General features: G+C 34.8%; 1 protein-coding gene across 2 annotated transcripts; it reads left to right on the top strand.

The window, feature by feature from the left end:
• The first annotated feature begins 2,391 nt into the window (after positions 1-2,391).
• LOC128221339 (cell surface glycoprotein 1-like) lies at positions 2,392-23,564 on the top strand. 2 transcript variants are annotated; one of them, XM_052929905.1, is made up of 3 exons: positions 2,639-2,703; positions 2,948-2,970; positions 21,765-23,564. In XM_052929905.1, the coding sequence occupies exons 2-3, from the start codon at positions 2,966-2,968 to the stop codon at positions 23,422-23,424; spliced, it is 1,665 nt and encodes a 554-aa protein (XP_052785865.1). In that variant the 5' UTR covers positions 2,639-2,703; positions 2,948-2,965; the 3' UTR covers positions 23,425-23,564. The 2 variants fall into 2 exon arrangements, with proteins under 2 accessions (XP_052785864.1, XP_052785865.1); XM_052929904.1 differs by lacking the exon at positions 2,948-2,970 and having other exon boundaries at positions 2,392-2,703.
• The last annotated feature ends 244 nt before the right edge of the window (positions 23,565-23,808 follow it).

Raw genomic sequence — 23,808 nt, 5'->3', positions numbered from 1 at the left:
TGAAACTCTGGATGACATTTGTGATGGGAGGTAGGTTTCGTATCACATTGTGTTTTCATAAGAATGGCCCTTGTACATGTATTGTTTAATAAAATGCGAATTGAATTTTTTTTTATTGTTAACAACTTTTTTATCATTAATGAAACTTGACAGAACATTAAAGCATTTATGTAGCTTGCTAGGAATGTCCATTCATTGGTTTGGTTATGTGAACTGTTTCGTTGTAACAACACTCATATAAATGATCTTTCTCTAAGAAAAGTTTTCATCTAGCGGATGACAGATACAAACAGTTGAACCACAACTTTCATGCTGCTATAGTTGTTGTCAAGTACAAATTGTTACGCAACACTATTATTTACGTTTAAAATGTAGGGGAAACATCCAGCAATATCTGCCAAAACATTACTGGTTAGCTTGATGTGTAGCACCAATGTATCAATGTCGGTATATCATAATAGTTTGCTGCAGTATGAATATAAGACAAATAAACATCATGCACTTCCTTGCTTGTTCGCATTTGCTACGTAAATAGTGTTTCAATATTAAATTACTTAAAAAAATATCACCTGGGTTAATGCCTGTGTTAAAATCGAGACTTCAGTATTAACTTCCTTACCATCAGTGTTGGAATTTTTTTATTGATATATGGAAGTTAAAGTTTAAGCTTTTCAGATACTACAATTCGCTCCAGTATTGTTCAGCTAATAACTTTAACCTCAAATATTTTGTAACTTTAACTTGCCAACGTCATTAATTTATATTATAATAATTCATTCATTACAAGACGGAATATTAATGTGAACATAAAAGTCACAATGACACCAGGTTTTGATATTCTGAACATCCATGCCTTCAACTTTGTAAGTTTTGTCAAGAGTTAAGGTTTTTTTACCGTCAAATTATCTCCTTTGGCATTTTAGCGCATTTTTATGTAGTAATATACTTGCAAACTTTCTTTTTTCACATTATTATGGCAATCTACACTTTCCCGAATGTTCACGATAAATTCCCTTTCTTACGTTATCCTTGCGATGTACATTTTCCCGAGTTTCGCACGGTGACCTACCTGTTTCACGTTATCGTGGCGATATAGACTTTCCCGCGATTTGCACAACTTTCAAAAAGATAACATAGAGTCATGTTAACCTATTTGTATGGTGGCCGTCAACAATTGTGTGAAGTATGAAGTCCATGAAATGAAGGGTTTTGGAGTTATAAGTACTAACTTGCCTTAAAACCCGAAAATGCCATGTTGCACTAGAAGTTAAACCAAATGGCCATAAGGTTTTAGAATAACATGAAGTTATGTAACCTTATTGTATGACAGCCATCAAAAATTGTGTGAAGTATAAAGTGCATTAGATGAAAGGTAAAGCTGGTATAAGCGAAAACCCAACTTGCCCCAAAACTTAAAGCTGACGCAATGTGACCTAAAAGTTTAACCTAAGTGTCAAAAACAATTCTGGGCTATTTCAATTTAGGATGATTTTGAGTTGTGGATCGGAGTCTTATGATAGTTTTAATTAACTATGTGAAGTATGGAGTAAATTGAATGAGCAGTATTGGAGTATGAAGTGAAAATGCCAACTAGTTCTTAACTTTTAATTGGTATTTTAACGTTTCTCTTGTAAAACAGTTTTACTTGTATATTTCCCATTATTTTTTATCGTAGCGATTGTTATTGTTTTGATAGGAAGCGTGAAATGCGCATGGGCATAACTTACATTTGCATTACTACGCCGGTGTTTCTTCATGGGGCATTTATGCGAAATGAACGTCACTTCATTTAAACAGAAAAGCCCAAGAGAGTGTAAACGTATATGTATAAAATCTAACTAGTGTAACTACAGTTGACGTTAATTCATATATGAATAGCGTTGAACATGAACGCGCTTTATAACGACGTTTTCATGCAGTATTCGATGAGAATCATCAAGTGAATATATTTATTTCTAAAACAGAATATTTGTTCTGGATGAGTCTTGTTTTTATGTTTTTCAGAAACAGTTTACTAAATTTCGTATGGAATCAAATAAGTTCTGAGTTGGCTAGCATTTATTTCAGAGTCATAGCTGCATTTAGGCACCGGAGTTGTACTTTGTTGTACATGAATATACTTTAGTACTTGAACAATCATTTATACATTGTACCTCCACTATCGACCGAGGAACCGACAAACATTAAAACTCAAGTGTGGAAATATATGATATATTTGAGAGTTAAAGGAAAACGAAAGTAGAATGTTATTTACTAATATAACGACTGGTTTAACTCTTTAACTATTTATGGACCACTTCAGAAAACGGATGAGTCATAACTTTCCTGTATTAGGAGATTACATTATATGCTATACTTGTTAATCATTTCGTTTGAATACTCAATCGTCTCTTTTTATGGTAAAGGTATTTGAAACATTTGAAATGTATGAAGTGGATCATTTAAAATATTCAGCTTATATATGCGGAATTTAAGTAGATGTTATCATACTGAATATATTACTAACGGTTAAAGTGTATGGAATAAAAGATAGAACGAGAACTATAGTTAAGTCCTGTGCTAACAGACATTAACTTTAATCATGGAATTAAAGCCTTCAGAAATATATTATTCCCAGGATTCCATAAACAATGTATTTGACAAAAGAAGTCAACATAGCTACAAACTCATTGGAGAAACTTTGGATGATATCTGTGAAGAGAGGTATGTTTAAACATAAATGGCTTGATTAAAAAGTTGTTTCGTTTTAGGTTTTCGTGTGAATGTTCAAACACCATTCAAGTTATAAATGATAATACATAAAATATTAAAGATCTTAATACACATTATCGCGATACAACATGCAGAATGTATTATTGAATCATGTAGCGATACATCGGGTATATTTTGAACACACCGTATTGAACATTGAGCTAAATGATATCGAAAGAAGGAATTCTATTTGCAGAAACGGATAAAAATATGAATGCTGTAAGAACTGAAGTAGTATTTAAATTCTGTATTCAACATTTTGTTAAAACAATCATTAATCAGTTTGCGTGAAAAACTTACATTTATTTCCATACGTAATTAAGCAATCAATATAATCGATCATACATTCTTAATATTACTACTACCACTTTTACCACTATTACTACTACTACTACTGCTGCTACTACCTACTACTACTACTACTACTACTACTACTACTACTACTACTACTACTACTACTTACTACTACTTATACTACTACTACTACTACTGCTACTACTACTACTACTACTACTACTACTACTGCTACTACTACTACTACAACTACTACTACTACTACTACTACTACTACTACTACTACTACTACTACTACTACTACTACTACTACTACTACTACTACTACTACTACTACTACTACTACTACTACTACTACTACTGCTGCTACTACTATACTACTACCGTAAGTTATATTTTATTTTATCTAAAGACAATAGCATTATTTTTGTTTTAGTATTGGTTAACTGATACATGCACATTTTATCATTGATCGGCTTAACTATATTTTTAGAACAAAACACGTATTGGATTACGATAAGAATTTCAGAAAATAATTGCTGATTAGGTCACACATTCGGATATCAATTACTAGTAGGACAGACATGATCTGTAATGATGGGTTTATGTTTAAAGCCATCTGAAATATATTACTCACAGGATTCAATAAACAATTTTTTTTTTAATAAAAGGTCACAACACAGGAATATACTGATTGGTGAAACTCTAGATGATATTTGTGAGGGAAGGTTAGTGTCGTATCATATTTTGTTTTCATTTTCAAAAACATCAATGTACTAAGTCATTCATCAAAAATTGGATCTTTGTTAATGGGTACAAAATTAAAAGCAATGAATAAACGAATATCACATTTGTGAGCCGACCTTCGGACTTTATAAGATATACATGAGCGTGGTTGGTAAAACTTTTGTTGTTTTTACATCCATTTTCTTTGGTTAATGGTACCAACTTGCACAATTTCATACGGTATACTGTACGACGGGCATTAAAAATGTGTAAATGTTATCTTTTCATATTATTTGATGACATTATGATGGTATATCATCAGGATATGCTTTACGGTGGTTTATTGGAATTTATCAGCAAAAAACAAATGTTATTCATTGTTTCAAACGGTGAAATAACATTTGATATTTTTCACTGTAATGGATATTTGTTGTATTGGTAAACAGTAAAATTAATAATGGAAACTTTAAAACATGTTGTAACGACATTATCTCGGCATGATGTTCTTAATTTGTAGACATTTTATTTTCTTGGAAAAGTAACTACATGCTGGATTTAAAATTTTACAATGATTACCTTGTTAATCATATATATATATATAACATTATATAATACTCTTCTATTAAATGACGTCATCATCATGAATGAACTTTATTATATATAAATTGATATGAAACTAACATAACAACATTTGACGTGACGTCATAAATATATAGCTTTGAAAGTATACGCGTTACAAAACGATGTTCAATATATTAATCGATCTCAATCATCAAATTAGTAATTTAACGAATACAAACTGTATCCTATTTTGGTGGATAGCATTTATGTTTACATGCAAAGTTCCTTGAAGGCAATGAAGACCCTGACCTGTACTTTATTTGCAAAATATGCCGTTTAAATCAAACATCTGTAGTATATCAATTATACTGTGCTTTGAAAACATGCCCCGTGTACATTTATAGGACGGTCTGTACATCTTATTGGCGCCGCACTGGAGTGCGCGCCTATTATGGAATGGGAATTTATTTTTGTTAGTGGTAGGAGCGGTTTTTAAGTTGATTGACAGTTGGGTTTAACTGTTATTTTATTATGATTAAAAACTGTAAATGGATGGCGATTGCATGGGTGTTAAAAATGCTATTTATGGTTGATTTTCTTCAATTTATCTTCAAAACAATATATCGGAAGAACGACAAATAAGTTTAATAACTGTTCCCGTTTCGTTTACGTTTTCCGATTGGTTAACTGTAATATCATGTGCCGGAAATGTAAATATTCGGAGGAGTTCCGAATGAAATGTAAAATGTGTGGACCGGTAATTATGTGAATGGGAATAATTATGTTTTATGTTGTTTTGTTATGTTTACTGCATTAATTAACCATGAGGTAAGCTGTTTTCTTTAATCTAATCGATATTAGAATTATATGTTCACCTAACTTTATTTGTTAATGTGTTGAAGGTGACATTAGTAAAATTTTATTACGATTGCCCCCGAGTTGTTTTATTTTTAGAACACTACACATATCCGGATGTTGCTATTTTTAGAACCAGAAGGTATTTCCCCGCTATTCATAGGTCAATAATGGAATTTCTACATCGTCGATTTATAGTTGGAAACTCGGTGAAGTTTTGTCATGAATATACGTTTAAAATAAGTAAACACTAAAAGTGCACACTGTCAGTTGATTACGATACATCTAACAATTTGAGTCATTACAGTAAAACATGGATTATAAGTGAATTATACGCGTAAGAGAAGATTTTCTGTCGAAAAAACTGTCAACAATCAGCATGGAACTGGGATATTCGTATCAAAGGGCTATTCATGTAAGTATCCTTGAGTAGTTGTGTAAGTCTATGTGTTCAAAAATGTTTGTTTTTTAATTTCTTTGGAATTCTTAAATCATTTTTATTTGCTAAATGTTAAGACAGCGTTTTAATATTTCTACATGTTCTATAAATATACATGTTACATACTTTACATCTACTTATAATGCACCAGTCATTTGTAACCACGCCCCCCCCCCCCCCAGGTCCGAGGAATAGCTGGGACTTTGACTTTCTGTCCAGCCAACCCCGGGTAAAATCCTCGTCCTGCGGGGACGAACTGATGGTCAAATCCTTGCCATATGCCCCGTACCCCAGGGAGCCTAGGTAAGGCATATTCCCTGCTATGTTTTGCTCAAAGACAAAACCACCGCATTCACCCGGCACTGCGAGGCCACCTGAAAGGTAAAAACACAGCCCATTTCCCCGGCTTTCCCCGGCATATCCCCAGACCTGGGGGGCCGTGGTTACAATTGACTGGTGCATTATGTACATGTTACATATTTCTAAATGTACTTATGTTCATCATTTATGTATATGATATGAGTATGTAATCTTTTATTTGATTGTTTTATCTTAGAAAAATATTAGACTTAAAAATACCCATTATTTGTTTACAAACTGCATATTTTCAAAATAAACCTGTATTAAAAGATATGTACATGGTTTCGGGCTGGAATCCACAACAGCTTGGACACAAGCGACATTCATTTGCTTGGTGTAGGTCTCGTTGAACGCCATACTGTTGTGAATCATTATCAACCATATGCACAACAACTACACATTTGTGCCTACCAACCCTTACTCTTGGCTAAAACGGATATTAGTGCAGAATGTATAATTAATACTTGTCCATTTGTATTTTACGGTTGTAGTTTCTGTTGGTTGATAATCAGAAGTCTAATTTCTTTCAGGCAGGAAAAGGACTGAATATTACTATTATATGAAGAATTCCAGCCTGCATTAAATACTTTGTTGGATCATTGAGACAGATGACATCCATGTCTATCCACAAGCCAGTCACATCTGATAGAGATGGTGTGAGTATTTCATATAAAACATATTTGAGTTGGGGTTTGTTGTTTTATAAACTCACTGTTTTCAATAATCTAGTGGTGGTGGTGGTGGTGATGATGAATTTTATTGATAAGTTTAGTAATTTTCTTTATATTATATACATGTATGTATCAGCTTTTTGTTGTTGTTTTTAAATAATGTTGAGAAATATTAAACTGGTATATTTTATTTTGTATATGTATGGCAGTAATATTATCTATACAAATTAGTTAGAAAGTACTTTTTTTTCTTTTACAGCACTAAACATTCTAGATGGGTAAAAAACCTGAAGGGGCATGAAAACCAAATCAGCATTGACTCAGCATTGAGTAATTTTCATCTCTGCACACACTACAAGTACAAACGCATGGGAACAAACCAAACTTCAAATGTTGAAGAGCGAAGAATTATTGTGAAAAATTCTAAATGTTAGAATACCATTGACTAAATAAAACAAATAGACATCGATTACCAACAGAGACTTTTTACATGTTATAATATTAAAAAGACATTAGTTGAGAACTTTCACTCTGACATTTTTGGAGGGGCATTACCGCCTACTTAGTGTTCTTGTTTCTTTACATATTTTAATTTAAAAGTACATTCATTGTTTTTAAATCTGAATTCTGAGTTAGTATCAAAAGTAAAATTCATTTATTTGAATGATTACATTTTATGAATAAGTCCAATTAAGCTTTTTACAAGAAAAAGGTTGATTTTTAAGCATTTTATTAGTTATAAAAATGTATAGTTACATGACATTATGTATGTTTCCTTCAAAACCGAACGGTAAACTATCATAAATTGTCTTTTAAATTGTTCATTAGTGTGGCGAAGTTTAATTGAGTTATTGCCCCCTGAGATTTAATTGCCACATTGGGGTTTGGTTTTGAATGTTCTCACAAGAAACAACACAATTTAATTTTTACAGTTTTTAATTTGTTTCAAATTTAATATAGTTTTCTTAAATGATTTTCCTAAATAATACACAATAAATCGTTTAACTGACGTTTTTAAAAATCCATTGTCCAAAATGAAAAACTTCTTTATCTGGCACTATAAAACCGTTCCTATATCCCGCCACTCGGGCACGAAACGCCCGAGAAAAACGTTAACAATCCGAAAGGATTATATCCGTCGGATATGATCCGGCGGAATACTCGCGAAAGTCGCGACACTCCCACCGACAATTTAATACATATGTATTAATATCAAGAACTGCATCTGTTTATATGAACATTGACACATCAAATACATATTAACAACATTACAAACAATATAGATATTATATGCTTACTGAGAACATAACAAACAATGACGTTTAAATTCTAAGCTTATACTGTTTCATTATGCTACCTAGCAATACATAATTTTTAATGTTTCAGTTGTTTTAAACACTTTCTGATTGCAACCTGGCAATTTCATTTTCATATTAAATTTCACAATTAAGCATCGAGCACATAATGGTCGGTAGTGACCTCACTTTTCTCAATGATCTGTACTCCATTCCTTGTTGAAACAATCTGTCTAAATTCAATAATCCAGACTTTTTCTTTTCTTTTACCCTTATTTAAAGGCACTAGTGCACTACACTCTTCGTCATCACTGATCCATACTACCTCTGGCGAATAACACTCTTTCACGGTCTTAGCACTTTCATCATCATTATTAGCTGATCCTGAATTATCCTGGGACACACTTTCGACATCATGAACACTATTCACATCATTTGAAGATACACTGTCGACAACATTACTACCGGTGTTCGTACCAGAAGAAGACTCACTTTCTGACGACTCACTGGTGTCCATACCGGAAGTGACGGCGCTGGAATCATTATTGGCAACATTACTGTCAGTGTCCTCACCAACAGAAGATTCGTCAGAAGAACCATGACTTCCGGATTTTGTACCGGAAGATGAATCACTATCCGACGACTCTCTTTTGTCCATACCGGAAGTCACGGCGCTTGAAGCAACACCACTTCCAGAAGCCTTTACAGTGCTTTGGTTGCTAACGAATAATCCCGTATCAAACGAAGCTACAGCGTCGTCAAATTCTGTGGATGCACAATTGTTATTATTGATATCATTTATCAATTCAAAAACAGAATCGTCATCACTGACATCAGAATAATATTTGTTTTGTTTTGTCCCACACCTTGACGCGTTAACACACATGTTTACAGCTTCCGTCTTTGGTATCCCATGTTTAAACACCATATGTTGATACAAATAACTCCTCCTTATGAATTTTGAACTGCACGTCGTGTTTAAACATTCCCAATGATCAGCACCTAGATGCTTCGCTCGAATGTGCCTTCTTAAATTTGATTTATACTTATAAGAGCGATTACAACTGTCACAGACAAACATTTTGGCTGAAATGACTTTTCAATATTACCATATGCACATTATAATCGAGTTCCTCGTGCACAATTATTGAGTCCGGCGGATCAATTGTAATACAATTACCGTATATACACCCACTGTAACTTTTGATCTGCTAGGCTGGTTATTCAATTTAATATGACTCTTAATTGATTATAGTACGCCTTGCCTACTTTTAAGCGAATATAATCACATTAAATTCAACAGTCAATGTCACTTTACTCTGCGAGTTGCGCTTTGATCTTTTTCTTAGCGCACTCTGCAGCCCTCCTCACCGGGCGATTTGGTTGCATATCTAAATCCTTAATATTTTTATTCATAGAACTGTCACTAGTTTGCGTATTTTGATCGGAAACGTCAAGGGGGTATAATAAGTTAAGTGCACGTCCAACAACTCTACCTGATGGCAACTGAAGTTTTGCCGATCGTATATTTCCATCCGAGCTTTTCACTAAAGATTTCACTTTTCCAAATCTCCAACAACCACGTGGTAAATCATCCTTGACCAGGACAACATCATTTATGTTTGGAGACTTTTGAGACTGAATGCGTTTGCCTTTTAATTTATAATGAGTTCGCTCCCTAAGACTTAATAAATAATCATCCCGCCAAAGTTTCCAAAACGCGCACAACAGTTTTTGTCCCTTTTTCCAAATATTTAAAAGGTCGTTAGCACTTTTATTTTTGGGACTGTAGTCACTGTCTTCATTGTACTCTATGTTTGGAACACTAAAATTCATGTTTGGTGAAATAATGTGAGATGGTGTTATCGTGATGCTTGAGTTAATGTCTTCACCAACGTATATTAACGGACGAGAGTTTATAACGGCTTCTATCTCCTTCAATAACGTTTGCAATTGTACGCTAGTCAACAATTTGCGTCCGAGTGGTTTTCGGAGTGTTCGTTTTACTAATCCACCAAGTCGCTCATAAAAACCGCCCATCCATGGCGCAAGTTCAACTATGAACGACCAACGAATGCCTTTATTTGACATATAGCTTTGCACATCCTCCGATTTCAACACTCCTTTTAACACGTTCTCTAAAGTCTTGTTTGCTGATTTGAACTGGAGCGCGTTGTCACTTATTATGTTTGTCGGTACGCCTTTCTGTGAAATAAACCGCCTAAATGCCATTAAATACTCCTCTGTTGTCATATTCTGCACCAATTTGAGATGTACCGCTCGCGTAACTAGACATGTGAACAGACAAATCCATACTTTTTGCGAACCACTGTTTGTTTTTATGAACAAAGGACCGAAGTAGTCTAACCCTGTTTGAGAAAATGGTGGGTTTTCATTAACACGTGATCTCGGTAGGGGTGGCATTTCTGGCATTTTGTAGGGACCACCCTCTATTCGTCGACATACGTAACACTTGTTTAGAACATATCTCACACTTGCTCGTCCTTGTGGTATCCAAAATCTTTGTCGAACTTTACTAAGTGTTTGTGATATACCACTGTGTAACAGATCTTTGTGCGACCGTTCAATCAGAAGCTCCGTGAATCTGTCCTTTTTAGGTATCAACACTGGATATCTCGAGCCGAAGCTGATATTTAAATTCTCCAATCGTCCTTTGCAACGAAGGAGGCCAATCTCGTCTAAATATAAACCAAGTTGACGTTGTATGTTACTTGGTTTTTTGTTTGCAATGTCACTTATGACTTCACCAAAGTGTTTTCTTTGGGTATATTTCAACCACAATAACTCTGCTTCGTTCAAGTCACAACTATTTAATCCGTCGAGCTCTGATTTCCTCGTCTTCTTACGAAGTATTTTGACAAGACGAAGAACGTACGCTGTCACACGTATCAGTTTAGTTGCGGATGAAAATCGTTCTATATCTATGACATGTGACACGCACGGTTTTTCACAATCAAATTTCTTCTTTGGACAACTCACTAACTCCATTTCACTCTTTTGTTCGTTCTCAGTTTCATTTTCTTGATCATTCTCAATGTCACTTTCTTGTTCATTGTTTTTGTTTGCTTCACTTCCTGCTTCACTTGATCTTTGTTTATTTTGATGCACCGATGGGCCTTTTAACAATTGTGGACCATGCCACCACAAATTATTTGCTCTCAATTTTTCTACACTTATCCCACGGGTTGCAATATCAGCTGGGTTTTGATTGGTTGGTACGTACTGAAACGTGATATCTTCATGGTGTTGTATTTCGGCCACTCTATTTCTGACGAATACTGACTTTTCCGTCTTTGCCTTAATCCATTGTAAAACACACTTTGAATCTGTATATAGACACTCATTGTCAATATTCATTCTAAGTTGTTCCTTCACAAATTGCACACACCTTACACCAACTACAACCGCTATAAGTTCAAGTTTTGGAATTGTTAATTCCTTTATTGGAGCCAATCTTGTTTTTGCAAACACTAATTCTACCTTTGAATCACCTTTGGTTTCTTGCTGTAGGTAAATCACACAAGAGTATGCCTTCGCAGATGCATCACAAAAACACACAATGCTGGTTTCAATCACACTATCTTTGGCAATTAATGTCACACATCTTGGAATCTGGAACTCACATATCTTTCTAAAGTTTGCCTTTATATCATCCCACAAACATTTGTCTTCATCGTCGAGCTCACTGTCCCATTTAACTTGCTTTTTCCACAAACTTTGCATAAGCAATTTACCTTGTAGCACAACTGGTGAATAAAGTCCTAGGGGGTCAAACACTGACGCCACTGACTTAAAAACAGTACGTTTTGTTTCGGTCTGTACACTTTTTTCAAGCACTGTAGATGACTTTAATCCAAAAGTGTCACTGCTTGTATCCCAGATGTGTCCAAGAACCTTCATTAAACATTCAGTAGCTCGATCGGATTCCCGAATCACAGTGTTCACTTCAACACTATTAGATATCCTTTCCCTTATGTTCATTGAGGCTTCATTGAACATTTGCTTTGTACCGCTGTAAAGCTCAATTGCTTCTGTGATGTTTCTTGCTCCTGTTACTAGATTGTCTACGTATATATCACTCTTAATTTTCTCAGACAATTCGCACTCGTACGAGTCCAAATGAGATTCTATGGTAGCACCTAGAAGGAACGGACTCGATATAACTCCGAAAGGGACACGACAGAAGCGATATTCTTCGATCGTATCTTTGTTAACCACAGGCTTGTCACAATCTTTAATCCATAAAAAACGCGTCACATCACGATCACTTGGTTGCAATCCTATTTGGAGAAACGCCTTTTCTATGTCGGCGACAACTACAATGTTGTGAACACGAAACCGTAACAACATTCCGCACAGGTCATGAAGCATGACAGGACCCCTATAAAGGGACTCGTTCAAACTCTTGTCACAGGATCTAGATGTTGCCGACGCATCGTAGACCACTCTCAATTTCGTGGATGTTTTCAACGGAGTAATCACTGCGTGGTGTGGTAAGTAATGTATCATTTTACCAGTCCTTGCGTTGACCTTTTCGATGATACCTTTGGTCAGTTGGTCCTGTATCACACTGTCGTACTTTATCATTAACTCCGGTTTATCTTTCATTCGAGCAATTGTCGAACGCAGTCGTCCCATAGCTAGTTGGCGATTTATTGGTAGATCTTGTGATTCGTCCTTCCAGTGCCATTTAACTTGATAACGTCCATCAGAGGATTGAAGCGTATTTTTGAATGCTGACATTGCTTTTTCGTCACTAGAAAGCGTTGGACAATCATTGATTCCGATGGATTCGATTTTCCAGAAATCTTCTAAATCTGGCACTTTCGGTAAACAATCATCGGTGGAAACGAATGCGGTGATTTTATTAAACTTTGTACCATACGTCATAATTAACATGTTGACGTCATTTCTGTCATGGACACCTTCCTGTGTACGTCCGGTAAGTATCCAACCAAATGTGGAACTAAGTAAATATAATCCTGGTTGAACTTCAAGTTTTTGACTAAGCACAATGTCCAAGTAGTAATCATTACCGATGAGTAGATCAATTTGGCACAATTCACTATCTTCGGCAATGTCATCTGCCAATTCCACTGATTTCAACAAATGATTGGCATTTTCGGATAGCCCTTTCATGGGTTGCCTTTGAATATTTCCACAGATCACATGCACAATATTCATCGATATTGTCATATAATCACCCGTTTTTAACTTAAGTTCCATTGTAGATATCTTCCTTTTCACAACTTTGGATGTATCACTACCAAACGTCATAACTTTGATTTCCTCTTTTCCTTCTTGTTTTAGGTTTAATTTTCGAGTTAAAGCCTCCGAAACATATGACCTCTGAGAACCAGAGTCTAAGAGCATTCTCACGACTCTGTGTCTGTCACTTTTTGCACCTTCCGTTTTCGCCGTTTGCATTAGTACCATTTCTCCTGAAGAGACAAGAACGTTTTCCTCTGGAATATCACTTTTTTGTGTCATTGGCAACTCTTCCGTTAAATGAACACTTGATTCAGAACTCTTGAAGCGCTTCGGACATAGACTTCTATGGTGGCTGTTTCTCTCCCCACAATAGACACACACTTTGTTCTTCTTACACTCTGCTGTTTTATGTCCAACCTTTAAGCATCTAAAACAACTCTCCTTAAGCACTTGTTTACGCGCACTGAGTGTCCGGTACTGTAGACACTCGTCACTCCAGTGATGTTTTGCGCAGTATCTACACATTTCCGGGTAATCTTTACTTGGTTTTGATTACTGCGGCGTTAGTTTCTTTGTATTTGCAACAAAAGCCTCAGCGGAACTTAATGCTTTATAACCATAGTTTGATGTATTTGGTATTCGATCACTCTCCGAACCACGATACAGCGATTTATTTTGTGGTATCTTTGGTTTTGTATCAAACTGCCGTTTGTCTGACTTTTCTCGTGCAGCTATATATTCCCTCAGTCTATTCCTTAATGTAGTTATTGTCCATTTTCTTTCAGCACCATTTAACATTTCTAATTGAAGAAGCACATCTTCAGGAAGTTTTGCTCGTATCATCGATATGAATACGTCCTGATTTATGTTCTGTTCTAGAACCTCAAGGCTCCTTAGATGACGCTCAACATTATCGAAGAAATTCCTTAAACTGGGAACATTGTTATTTGTACTGTGTAAATTTATCAATCTATTGTAATGTAAGTCAATCACTTGCTGAGTCTTACCGAATCTCTCTTTCAGTACTTCAATCGCTACCTCATAGTTCTCGTTTGATAACGCTAATCCGGCTACAGCACCTCGCGCTTCACCATAGAGCTTGCTTTTGAGATAAGTAAATTTATCCACTTTTGATAATTGATCATTCTTATGCACTGTACATTCGTACGAATCCCAAAATTCTATCCAACGTAATCTATCACCACCGAAGGAAATCATCTCAAGTTTTGGGAGTCTAACTGAAGTTGACGCTTTCTTTTGGGACTCTTTTTGTTCTTTTTTTTGTAGTTCAAGAAACTCTTGTTGTTGTTTAACTTGAGCATGAGCAATATTTTAAAGTTCATGCTGTAACTGTACAAACGGACTTAATTCATCCTTTTCTTTCTTAATATCCACATCCTGTTCTTTCTTAGAAATGAGTTTAGCCTTATACTCTTTCAAATCGAGTAAAGCCGATATGGCTTCATCACACAGGCTACAGTCCTCATCAATAATTGCACTGACTAACTCTGTTTCACTATCATCAAGAGCACTTGCTAATTTTCCAGATTGAATTTCTAACTTTTCTGAATAGGTTTTTAGTTTCTCTAAACACTTACTTGTCTTCGAAAGCACATCATCTATGTTACTTGTATCTAAGTTACACTTTATTAACAAAACACTTTTGTCAATTTCGGTCTCTAAGGTATTTCTGTACCTCGTTCTAACTCCCTTTAAATACGAAATCCCAGCCATTGTGTTTAATTTATTTCCTTATTGCTTTATTCCTGATTCACTGACAAACTTATTAATGTCTAATTCGCTTAGCACTGAAAATTCCAGCTGCATAACTTCATCACTACACAATTTTAATCCATCTTATTTGCACTCAAATTACATTTTATTACTAATTATTCCACCTGCACACTTATTCATTATGTCCGGTTAATAGTCCCGGGTTCCGGCACCATCAATGTGGCGAAGTTTAATTGAGTTATTGCCCCCTGAGATTTAATTGCCACATTGAGGTTTGGTTTTGAATGTTCTCACAAGAAACAACACAATTTAATTTTTACAGTTTTTAATTTGTTTCAAATTTAATATAGTTTTCTTAAATGATTTTCCTAAATAATACACAATAAATCGTTTAACTGACGTTTTTAAAAAATCCATTGTCCAAAATGAAAAACTTCTTTATCTGGCACTATAAAACCGTTCCTATATCCCGCCACTCGGGCACGAAACGCCCGAGAAAAACGTTAACAATCCGAAAGGATTATATCCGTCGGATATGATCCGGCGGAATACTCGCGAAAGTCGCGACAATTAGACATCATAGAAAATATTTAAAATGAGTTCAGCAGGTTGTCTTATTATTAACTATTTTTTATGAATTTATAAAACTGCTATATATTTTCAAACATCGAAATAGTGCTCTGTTCCGAAGACTCACAAGATCAATCAAAATGATTTTTTCCAAGTGTATCAATAATATGTTCGGTTGAACTTAATTTTTCTGTTAACTGAAGTTTATTTTACCAGAAACTGTTGTGTTTATTTCATAATCTCTGATAATGTGAAAAAAATCAAATATAGACAAAATATTTTAATTCACAGTAAACAATCTTCAAAATTTGGATAAAAGTCACATAGTGTACCATGATAATAACTATGTTGTCGGTAAAAGCTTTATAAAAGTGTGTATTACTTATACCTTAATTCAGTTCAAATAATTATGGCCTTTAAGGATTTGTGTTTTCAAATAGATTTCCTGTTATATTGAGCTTTGTCAATTTTTGTTGTTGTTTTGTATTATGTACAATTACTACTTCTATTTCCTAACTTTTGTCTCATTTGTCAAATTGAATTGTTACATATTTAAATGAAAAAAAAACACACACACTATTTTTAAAGATGCACTCTTACTCCCAAATAAGACTTATGATAATTAATATTAATGTTTTCATTTTTCAAAATGGGTTGATAGATGTTAACAACAATGTTTCTAATGAAGGATCTTGAGTTCAATTTGCTAATTAATAAGAATGAACATAAAACATGGTATTTCTGCCTTGTGATACTATAGTAGACCACAGTAAATCTTTTAGCAATCACCAATCATTTAATATTTATCATGCTTTCTGCTATTATAAACAGGGTGACAAGCTTGTTATCAGTAAACGATATTTCAGTAAATGCATTATTTAGTAAGTAGTTATTGTTATTCCGATGGATTCGATTTTCCAGAAATCTTCTAAATCTGGCACTTTCGGTAAACAATCATCGGTGGAAACGAATGCGGTGATTTTATTAAACTTTGTACCATACGTCATAATTAACATGTTGACGTCATTTCTGTCATGGACACCTTCCTGTGTACGTCCGGTAAGTATCCAACCAAATGTGGAACTAAGTAAATATAATCCTGGTTGAACTTCAAGTTTTTGACTAAGCACAATGTCCAAGTAGTAATCATTACCGATGAGTAGATCAATTTGGCACAATTCACTATCTTCGGCAATGTCATCTGCCAATTCCACTGATTTCAACAAATGATTGGCATTTTCGGATAGCCCTTTCATGGGTTGCCTTTGAATATTTCCACAGATCACATGCACAATATTCATCGATATTGTCATATAATCACCCGTTTTTAACTTAAGTTCCATTGTAGATATCTTCCTTTTCACAACTTTGGATGTATCACTACCAAACGTCATAACTTTGATTTCCTCTTTTCCTTCTTGTTTTAGGTTTAATTTTCGAGTTAAAGCCTCCGAAACATATGACCTCTGAGAACCAGAGTCTAAGAGCATTCTCACGACTCTGTGTCTGTCACTTTTTGCACCTTCCGTTTTCGCCGTTTGCATTAGTACCATTTCTCCTGAAGAGACAAGAACGTTTTCCTCTGGAATATCACTTTTTTGTGTCATTGGCAACTCTTCCGTTAAATGAACACTTGATTCAGAACTCTTGAAGCGCTTCGGACATAGACTTCTATGGTGGCTGTTTCTCTCCCCACAATAGACACACACTTTGTTCTTCTTACACTCTGCTGTTTTATGTCCAACCTTTAAGCATCTAAAACAACTCTCCTTAAGCACTTGTTTACGCGCACTGAGTGTCCGGTACTGTAGACACTCGTCACTCCAGTGATGTTTTGCGCAGTATCTACACATTTCCGGGTAATCTTTACTTGGTTTTGATTACTGCGGCGTTAGTTTCTTTGTATTTGCAACAAAAGCCTCAGCGGAACTTAATGCTTTATAACCATAGTTTGATGTATTTGGTATTCGATCACTCTCCGAACCACGATACAGCGATTTATTTTGTGGTATCTTTGGTTTTGTATCAAACTGCCGTTTGTCTGACTTTTCTCGTGCAGCTATATATTCCCTCAGTCTATTCCTTAATGTAGTTATTGTCCATTTTCTTTCAGCACCATTTAACATTTCTAATTGAAGAAGCACATCTTCAGGAAGTTTTGCTCGTATCATCGATATGAATACGTCCTGATTTATGTTCTGTTCTAGAACCTCAAGGCTCCTTAGATGACGCTCAACATTATCGAAGAAATTCCTTAAACTGGGAACATTGTTATTTGTACTGTGTAAATTTATCAATCTATTGTAATGTAAGTCAATCACTTGCTGAGTCTTACCGAATCTCTCTTTCAGTACTTCAATCGCTACCTCATAGTTCTCGTTTGATAACGCTAATCCGGCTACAGCACCTCGCGCTTCACCATAGAGCTTGCTTTTGAGATAAGTAAATTTATCCACTTTTGATAATTGATCATTCTTATGCACTGTACATTCGTACGAATCCCAAAATTCTATCCAACGTAATCTATCACCACCGAAGGAAATCATCTCAAGTTTTGGGAGTCTAACTGAAGTTGACGCTTTCTTTTGGGACTCTTTTTGTTCTTTTTTTTGTAGTTCAAGAAACTCTTGTTGTTGTTTAACTTGAGCATGAGCAATATTTTAAAGTTCATGCTGTAACTGTACAAACGGACTTAATTCATCCTTTTCTTTCTTAATATCCACATCCTGTTCTTTCTTAGAAATGAGTTTAGCCTTATACTCTTTCAAATCGAGTAAAGCCGATATGGCTTCATCACACAGGCTACAGTCCTCATCAATAATTGCACTGACTAACTCTGTTTCACTATCATCAAGAGCACTTGCTAATTTTCCAGATTGAATTTCTAACTTTTCTGAATAGGTTTTTAGTTTCTCTAAACACTTACTTGTCTTCGAAAGCACATCATCTATGTTACTTGTATCTAAGTTACACTTTATTAACAAAACACTTTTGTCAATTTCGGTCTCTAAGGTATTTCTGTACCTCGTTCTAACTCCCTTTAAATACGAAATCCCAGCCATTGTGTTTAATTTATTTCCTTATTGCTTTATTCCTGATTCACTGACAAACTTATTAATGTCTAATTCGCTTAGCACTGAAAATTCCAGCTGCATAACTTCATCACTACACAATTTTAATCCATCTTATTTGCACTCAAATTACATTTTATTACTAATTATTCCACCTGCACACTTATTCATTATGTCCGGTTAATAGTCCCGGGTTCCGGCACCATCAATGTGGCGAAGTTTAATTGAGTTATTGCCCCCTGAGATTTAATTGCCACATTGAGGTTTGGTTTTGAATGTTCTCACAAGAAACAACACAATTTAATTTTTACAGTTTTTAATTTGTTTCAAATTTAATATAGTTTTCTTAAATGATTTTCCTAAATAATACACAATAAATCGTTTAACTGACGTTTTTAAAAATCCATTGTCCAAAATGAAAAACTTCTTTATCTGGCACTATAAAACCGTTCCTATATCCCGCCACTCGGGCACGAAACGCCCGAGAAAAACGTTAACAATCCGAAAGGATTATATCCGTCGGATATGATCCGGCGGAATACTCGCGAAAGTCGCGACAATTAGACATCATAGAAAATATTTAAAATGAGTTCAGCAGGTTGTCTTATTATTAACTATTTTTTATGAATTTATAAAACTGCTATATATTTTCAAACATCGAAATAGTGCTCTGTTCCGAAGACTCACAAGATCAATCAAAATGATTTTTTCCAAGTGTATCAATAATATGTTCGGTTGAACTTAATTTTTCTGTTAACTGAAGTTTATTTTACCAGAAACTGTTGTGTTTATTTCATAATCTCTGATAATGTGAAAAAAATCAAATATAGACAAAATATTTTAATTCACAGTAAACAATCTTCAAAATTTGGATAAAAGTCACATAGTGTACCATGATAATAACTATGTTGTCGGTAAAAGCTTTATAAAAGTGTGTATTACTTATACCTTAATTCAGTTCAAATAATTATGGCCTTTAAGGATTTGTGTTTTCAAATAGATTTCCTGTTATATTGAGCTTTGTCAATTTTTGTTGTTGTTTTGTATTATGTACAATTACTACTTCTATTTCCTAACTTTTGTCTCATTTGTCAAATTGAATTGTTACATATTTAAATGAAAAAAAAACACACACACTATTTTTAAAGATGCACTCTTACTCCCAAATAAGACTTATGATAATTAATATTAATGTTTTCATTTTTCAAAATGGGTTGATAGATGTTAACAACAATGTTTCTAATGAAGGATCTTGAGTTCAATTTGCTAATTAATAAGAATGAACATAAAACATGGTATTTCTGCCTTGTGATACTATAGTAGACCACAGTAAATCTTTTAGCAATCACCAATCATTTAATATTTATCATGCTTTCTGCTATTATAAACAGGGTGACAAGCTTGTTATCAGTAAACGATATTTCAGTAAATGCATTATTTAGTAAGTAGTTATTGTTTTTTCATTCAATTTGATGTGTGTTATAAATACAATTATATGTATTGATTTCAAATAAGAGTTTCACTTTAAAGATGCTCATTTAAAGATAATGAACAGACACACAAAAACTAGACACATTTGATACTAATTATATGAATGATATTGTTTAGGTGACCTCTGATTTGTTTTGGAGATATTCATAAATGGGTGTTATTCTTTATTGTCTTCAGTTTCTTATACATTTAAGGATTTTTATAATTGCTTTTCTGGTATATATTACAATGTAATTTAATGCAAATGAAAACACACTTTAAACTAGACACATTTGATACTAATGATATAAATGATTATTGTTTACATGTACTCTGATTTGTTCTTTATGTTATTATACATTTTGGACTTGATTTAGTCTTGCTTTCCTGGTATATATTCATTTAATGCACAAAGAAATTATTTTAAGTGTTCAGTATCACTTTCACACATTGTTAACTATTATTTGTTTGCATATTTGGCCTATTTATGCTTATATGTGCATTTTTGTATTTCAAAACCTTTGTGAAAAATAGAAACAGTATTATTTCTTTCAGACATAGTCTGATACATATTCAGTTTGAATGCGTTATTTTTATCATATTACTAAAATTTACTATTGTCCAATAAGACACATGCTGTTTTTGTGCTAATATCAACTAAAAACATCCATTTCCAACTCTTCTTTACCATGAAAATGAAGAAGTTAACATTATAACTCCATTGACCAGATTTTTATGCAATTTTACATTAAATTTTAGTATTATTAAACAGCTTAAAACAAGGCATGTTATGTTATAAATGCATTTCATCTAGTAAACAATGTTCACTTTTTATATAACAGTTCAATAATTATGTTCTATTTATGTTTGCAACTTTACAGGTCAATAATTATGTTCTATTTATGTTTGCAACTTTACAGTTCAATAATTATGTTCTATTTATGTTTGCAACTTTCGGACGAAATGATAATGTTTATTAAAGTACTACACAAATTGTTAAATTGTTATTTCATATCACTTCTTCATGATGAATGAGGTAACTTATTCTTCCCTACAAGTTGTCATTCCAGCATGGTGACGTTGCCCCCTCCCCCTATATGATTAGAACTGCAGTGTACATGAACAATAACTCTATTTCAGCGTATTGCAAGAGTTATTCCCTTTGTATCTTTTCCTGTCCGGAGCATAACTAGAAAACTACTCTTTTTGGAATTTCATTAAACATCATTCAATGGTATTTACGAGAGAAAGTGCAGTGCACAATGACTATAGCTGTTTTTAAGCTAATTACATAATTATTGCCCTTTGCCGCTTTTTCTTGACCAGAGCATTACTTTAAAACTACTTATGGTATTGAAATAAAACTTGGTATATGGGTATGTGGCAATGACAAAAAGTATAGTGCACAAGCACCCTAATTCTGTCGTGTTCATTAATGTACCCCACCCCTAATGAAATGTTCAACTTGAAAATCTTCAATTTCAATGCTTTTGCCTATGTTGTCATGCAGAATAATACAAATATTTTGAGAATTTCATAGATGCGGTTCAATGCACCATAATATGCTTGTTGGCCTTGACATTCCTTGTTTTTCAACATATAACAAGTGCATAAACTATTAAACGGCGCCCTTTGATGCTTTGCATCAATGGTTTTTCTTGTTTGGTCTAGAACGCAACTTATATTTTCTGCTTTATAAAAACGTGAATAATTGATGTATTCGTATTTTTCGCAGATGCAGCGTCTTGTCAATACCTCCAATTACCGTGAAGTCAGTACGCGGAAAATGGATAACAGCGGACAACCGCCGACTGTGGGTGTTGAAACACCTAGAGCGTCTCGGGAAAATAGAAACGATCAACGTGCATATAACCGGATACATACCACCTAGGAAAATGACGTCAAAAAACGGTGGAGTTTCAATTAAAGTGAGAGGACACGTAGGTGGGCGGTGGTTTTCAGAACCCACTAAGCTAACTGCGTCAACACTAGAGGTACAGAAGAAAAACACACTAGTGTGCGCGCCTTGTGAAACAAACCATAATCAGCCTTTTGTGACCGAAAAGGTCAGAGATATCGACAGTCACAACATAAAATATGTAAGACAATATGATAACCCTGATCCCAATGATTACCCTGATGCAAATGATTACCCTGATGCCAATGATTACCCTAATGCTAATGATTACCCTGATCCCAATGATTTCCCTGATCCTAATGATTACCCTGATCCCAATTATTACCCTGATGCCAATGATTACCCTGATCCCGATGATTACACTGATACAAATGAAAACCCTGATGCCAATGATTACCCTGATCCCAATAATTACCCTTATCCTAATGATTACCCTGATGCCAATGATTATCCTGATGCAAATTATTACCCTGATCCCAATGATTACCCTGATGCCAATTATTACCCTAATCCCAATGATTACCCTGAGCCCAATGATTATCCTGATGCAAATGATTACCCTGATGCTTATGATTACCCTGATCCCAATGATTACCCTGATCCCAATGATTACCCTGATGCTAATGGTTACCCTGATCCCAATGATTACCCTGATGCAAATGATTACCCTGATGCTTATGATTATCCTGATCCCAATGATTACCCTTATGCCAATGATTACCCTGATCTCTATGATTACCCTGATGCTAATGGTTACCCTGATCCAAATGATTACCCTGATCCCAATGATAACCCTGATCCCTATGATTACCCTGATGCCAATGATTATCCTGATGCAAATTATTACCCTGATCCCAATGATTACCCTGATGCCAATGATTACCCTGATCCCAATGATTACCCTGAGCCCAATGATTATCCTGATGCAAATGATTACCATGATGCGTATGATTACCCTGATCCCAATGATTACCCTGATCCCAATGATTACCCTGATCCCAATGATTACCCTGATGCTAATGGTTACCCTGATCCCAATGATTACCCTGATGCAAATGATTACCCTGATCTCTATGATTACCCTGATGCTAATGGTTACCCTGATCCAAATGATTACCATGATCCCAATGATAACCCTGATCCCTATGATTACCCTGATGCCAATGATTACGCGGATCTCAATGATTACCCTGATCCCATTGATTACACTGATTTCAATGATTACCCTGATCCCAATGATTATCCTGATCCCAATGATAACCCTGATCCCAATGATGATCCTGATGCAAATGATTATCCTGATGCTTATGATTACCATGATCCCAATGATTACCCTGATGCCAATGATTACCCTGATCCCAATGATTACCCTGATGCTAATGGTTACCCTGATCCCAATGATTACCCTGATCTCTATGATTACCCTGATGCTTATGATTACCCTGATCCCAATGATTACCCTTATGCCAATGATTAACCTGATGCTTATGATTACCCTGATCCCAATGATTACCCTTATGCCAATGATTACCCTGATCTCTATGATTACCCTGATGCTAATGGTTACCCTGATCCAAATGATTATTCTGATGCAAATGATTACCCTGATCCCATTGATTACCCTGATGTCAATGATTACCCTGATCCAAATGATTACCCTGATCCCAATGATTACCCGGATCCCAATGATTACCCTGATCCCATTGATTACCCTGATGCGAATGATTATCCTGATCCCAATGATTACCCTGAACCTAATGATTACCCTGATGCCAATGAATACCCTAATCCCAATGATAACCCTGATCCCTATGATTACCCTGATGCCAATGATTACGCGGATCCCAATGATTACCCTGAT

This window comes from Mya arenaria, chromosome 16, assembly GCF_026914265.1.
Source record: "Mya arenaria isolate MELC-2E11 chromosome 16, ASM2691426v1".
NCBI lineage: Eukaryota > Metazoa > Mollusca > Bivalvia > Myida > Myidae > Mya > Mya arenaria.
The sequence above is the reverse complement of the archived record's forward strand: the minus strand, read 5'-3'. Positions and strand labels throughout refer to the sequence as shown.

Excerpts from the sequence above, each read along its gene's own strand:
- LOC128221339 (XM_052929904.1), top strand. The coding sequence starts at position 2,582 with ATGGAATTAAAGCCTTCAGAAATATATTATTCCCAGGATTCCATAAAC. Across the intron at positions 2,704-21,764 it reads GATGATATCTGTGAAGAGAG|ATGCAGCGTCTTGTCAATAC; the intron begins GTATGTTTAAAC and ends TATTTTTCGCAG.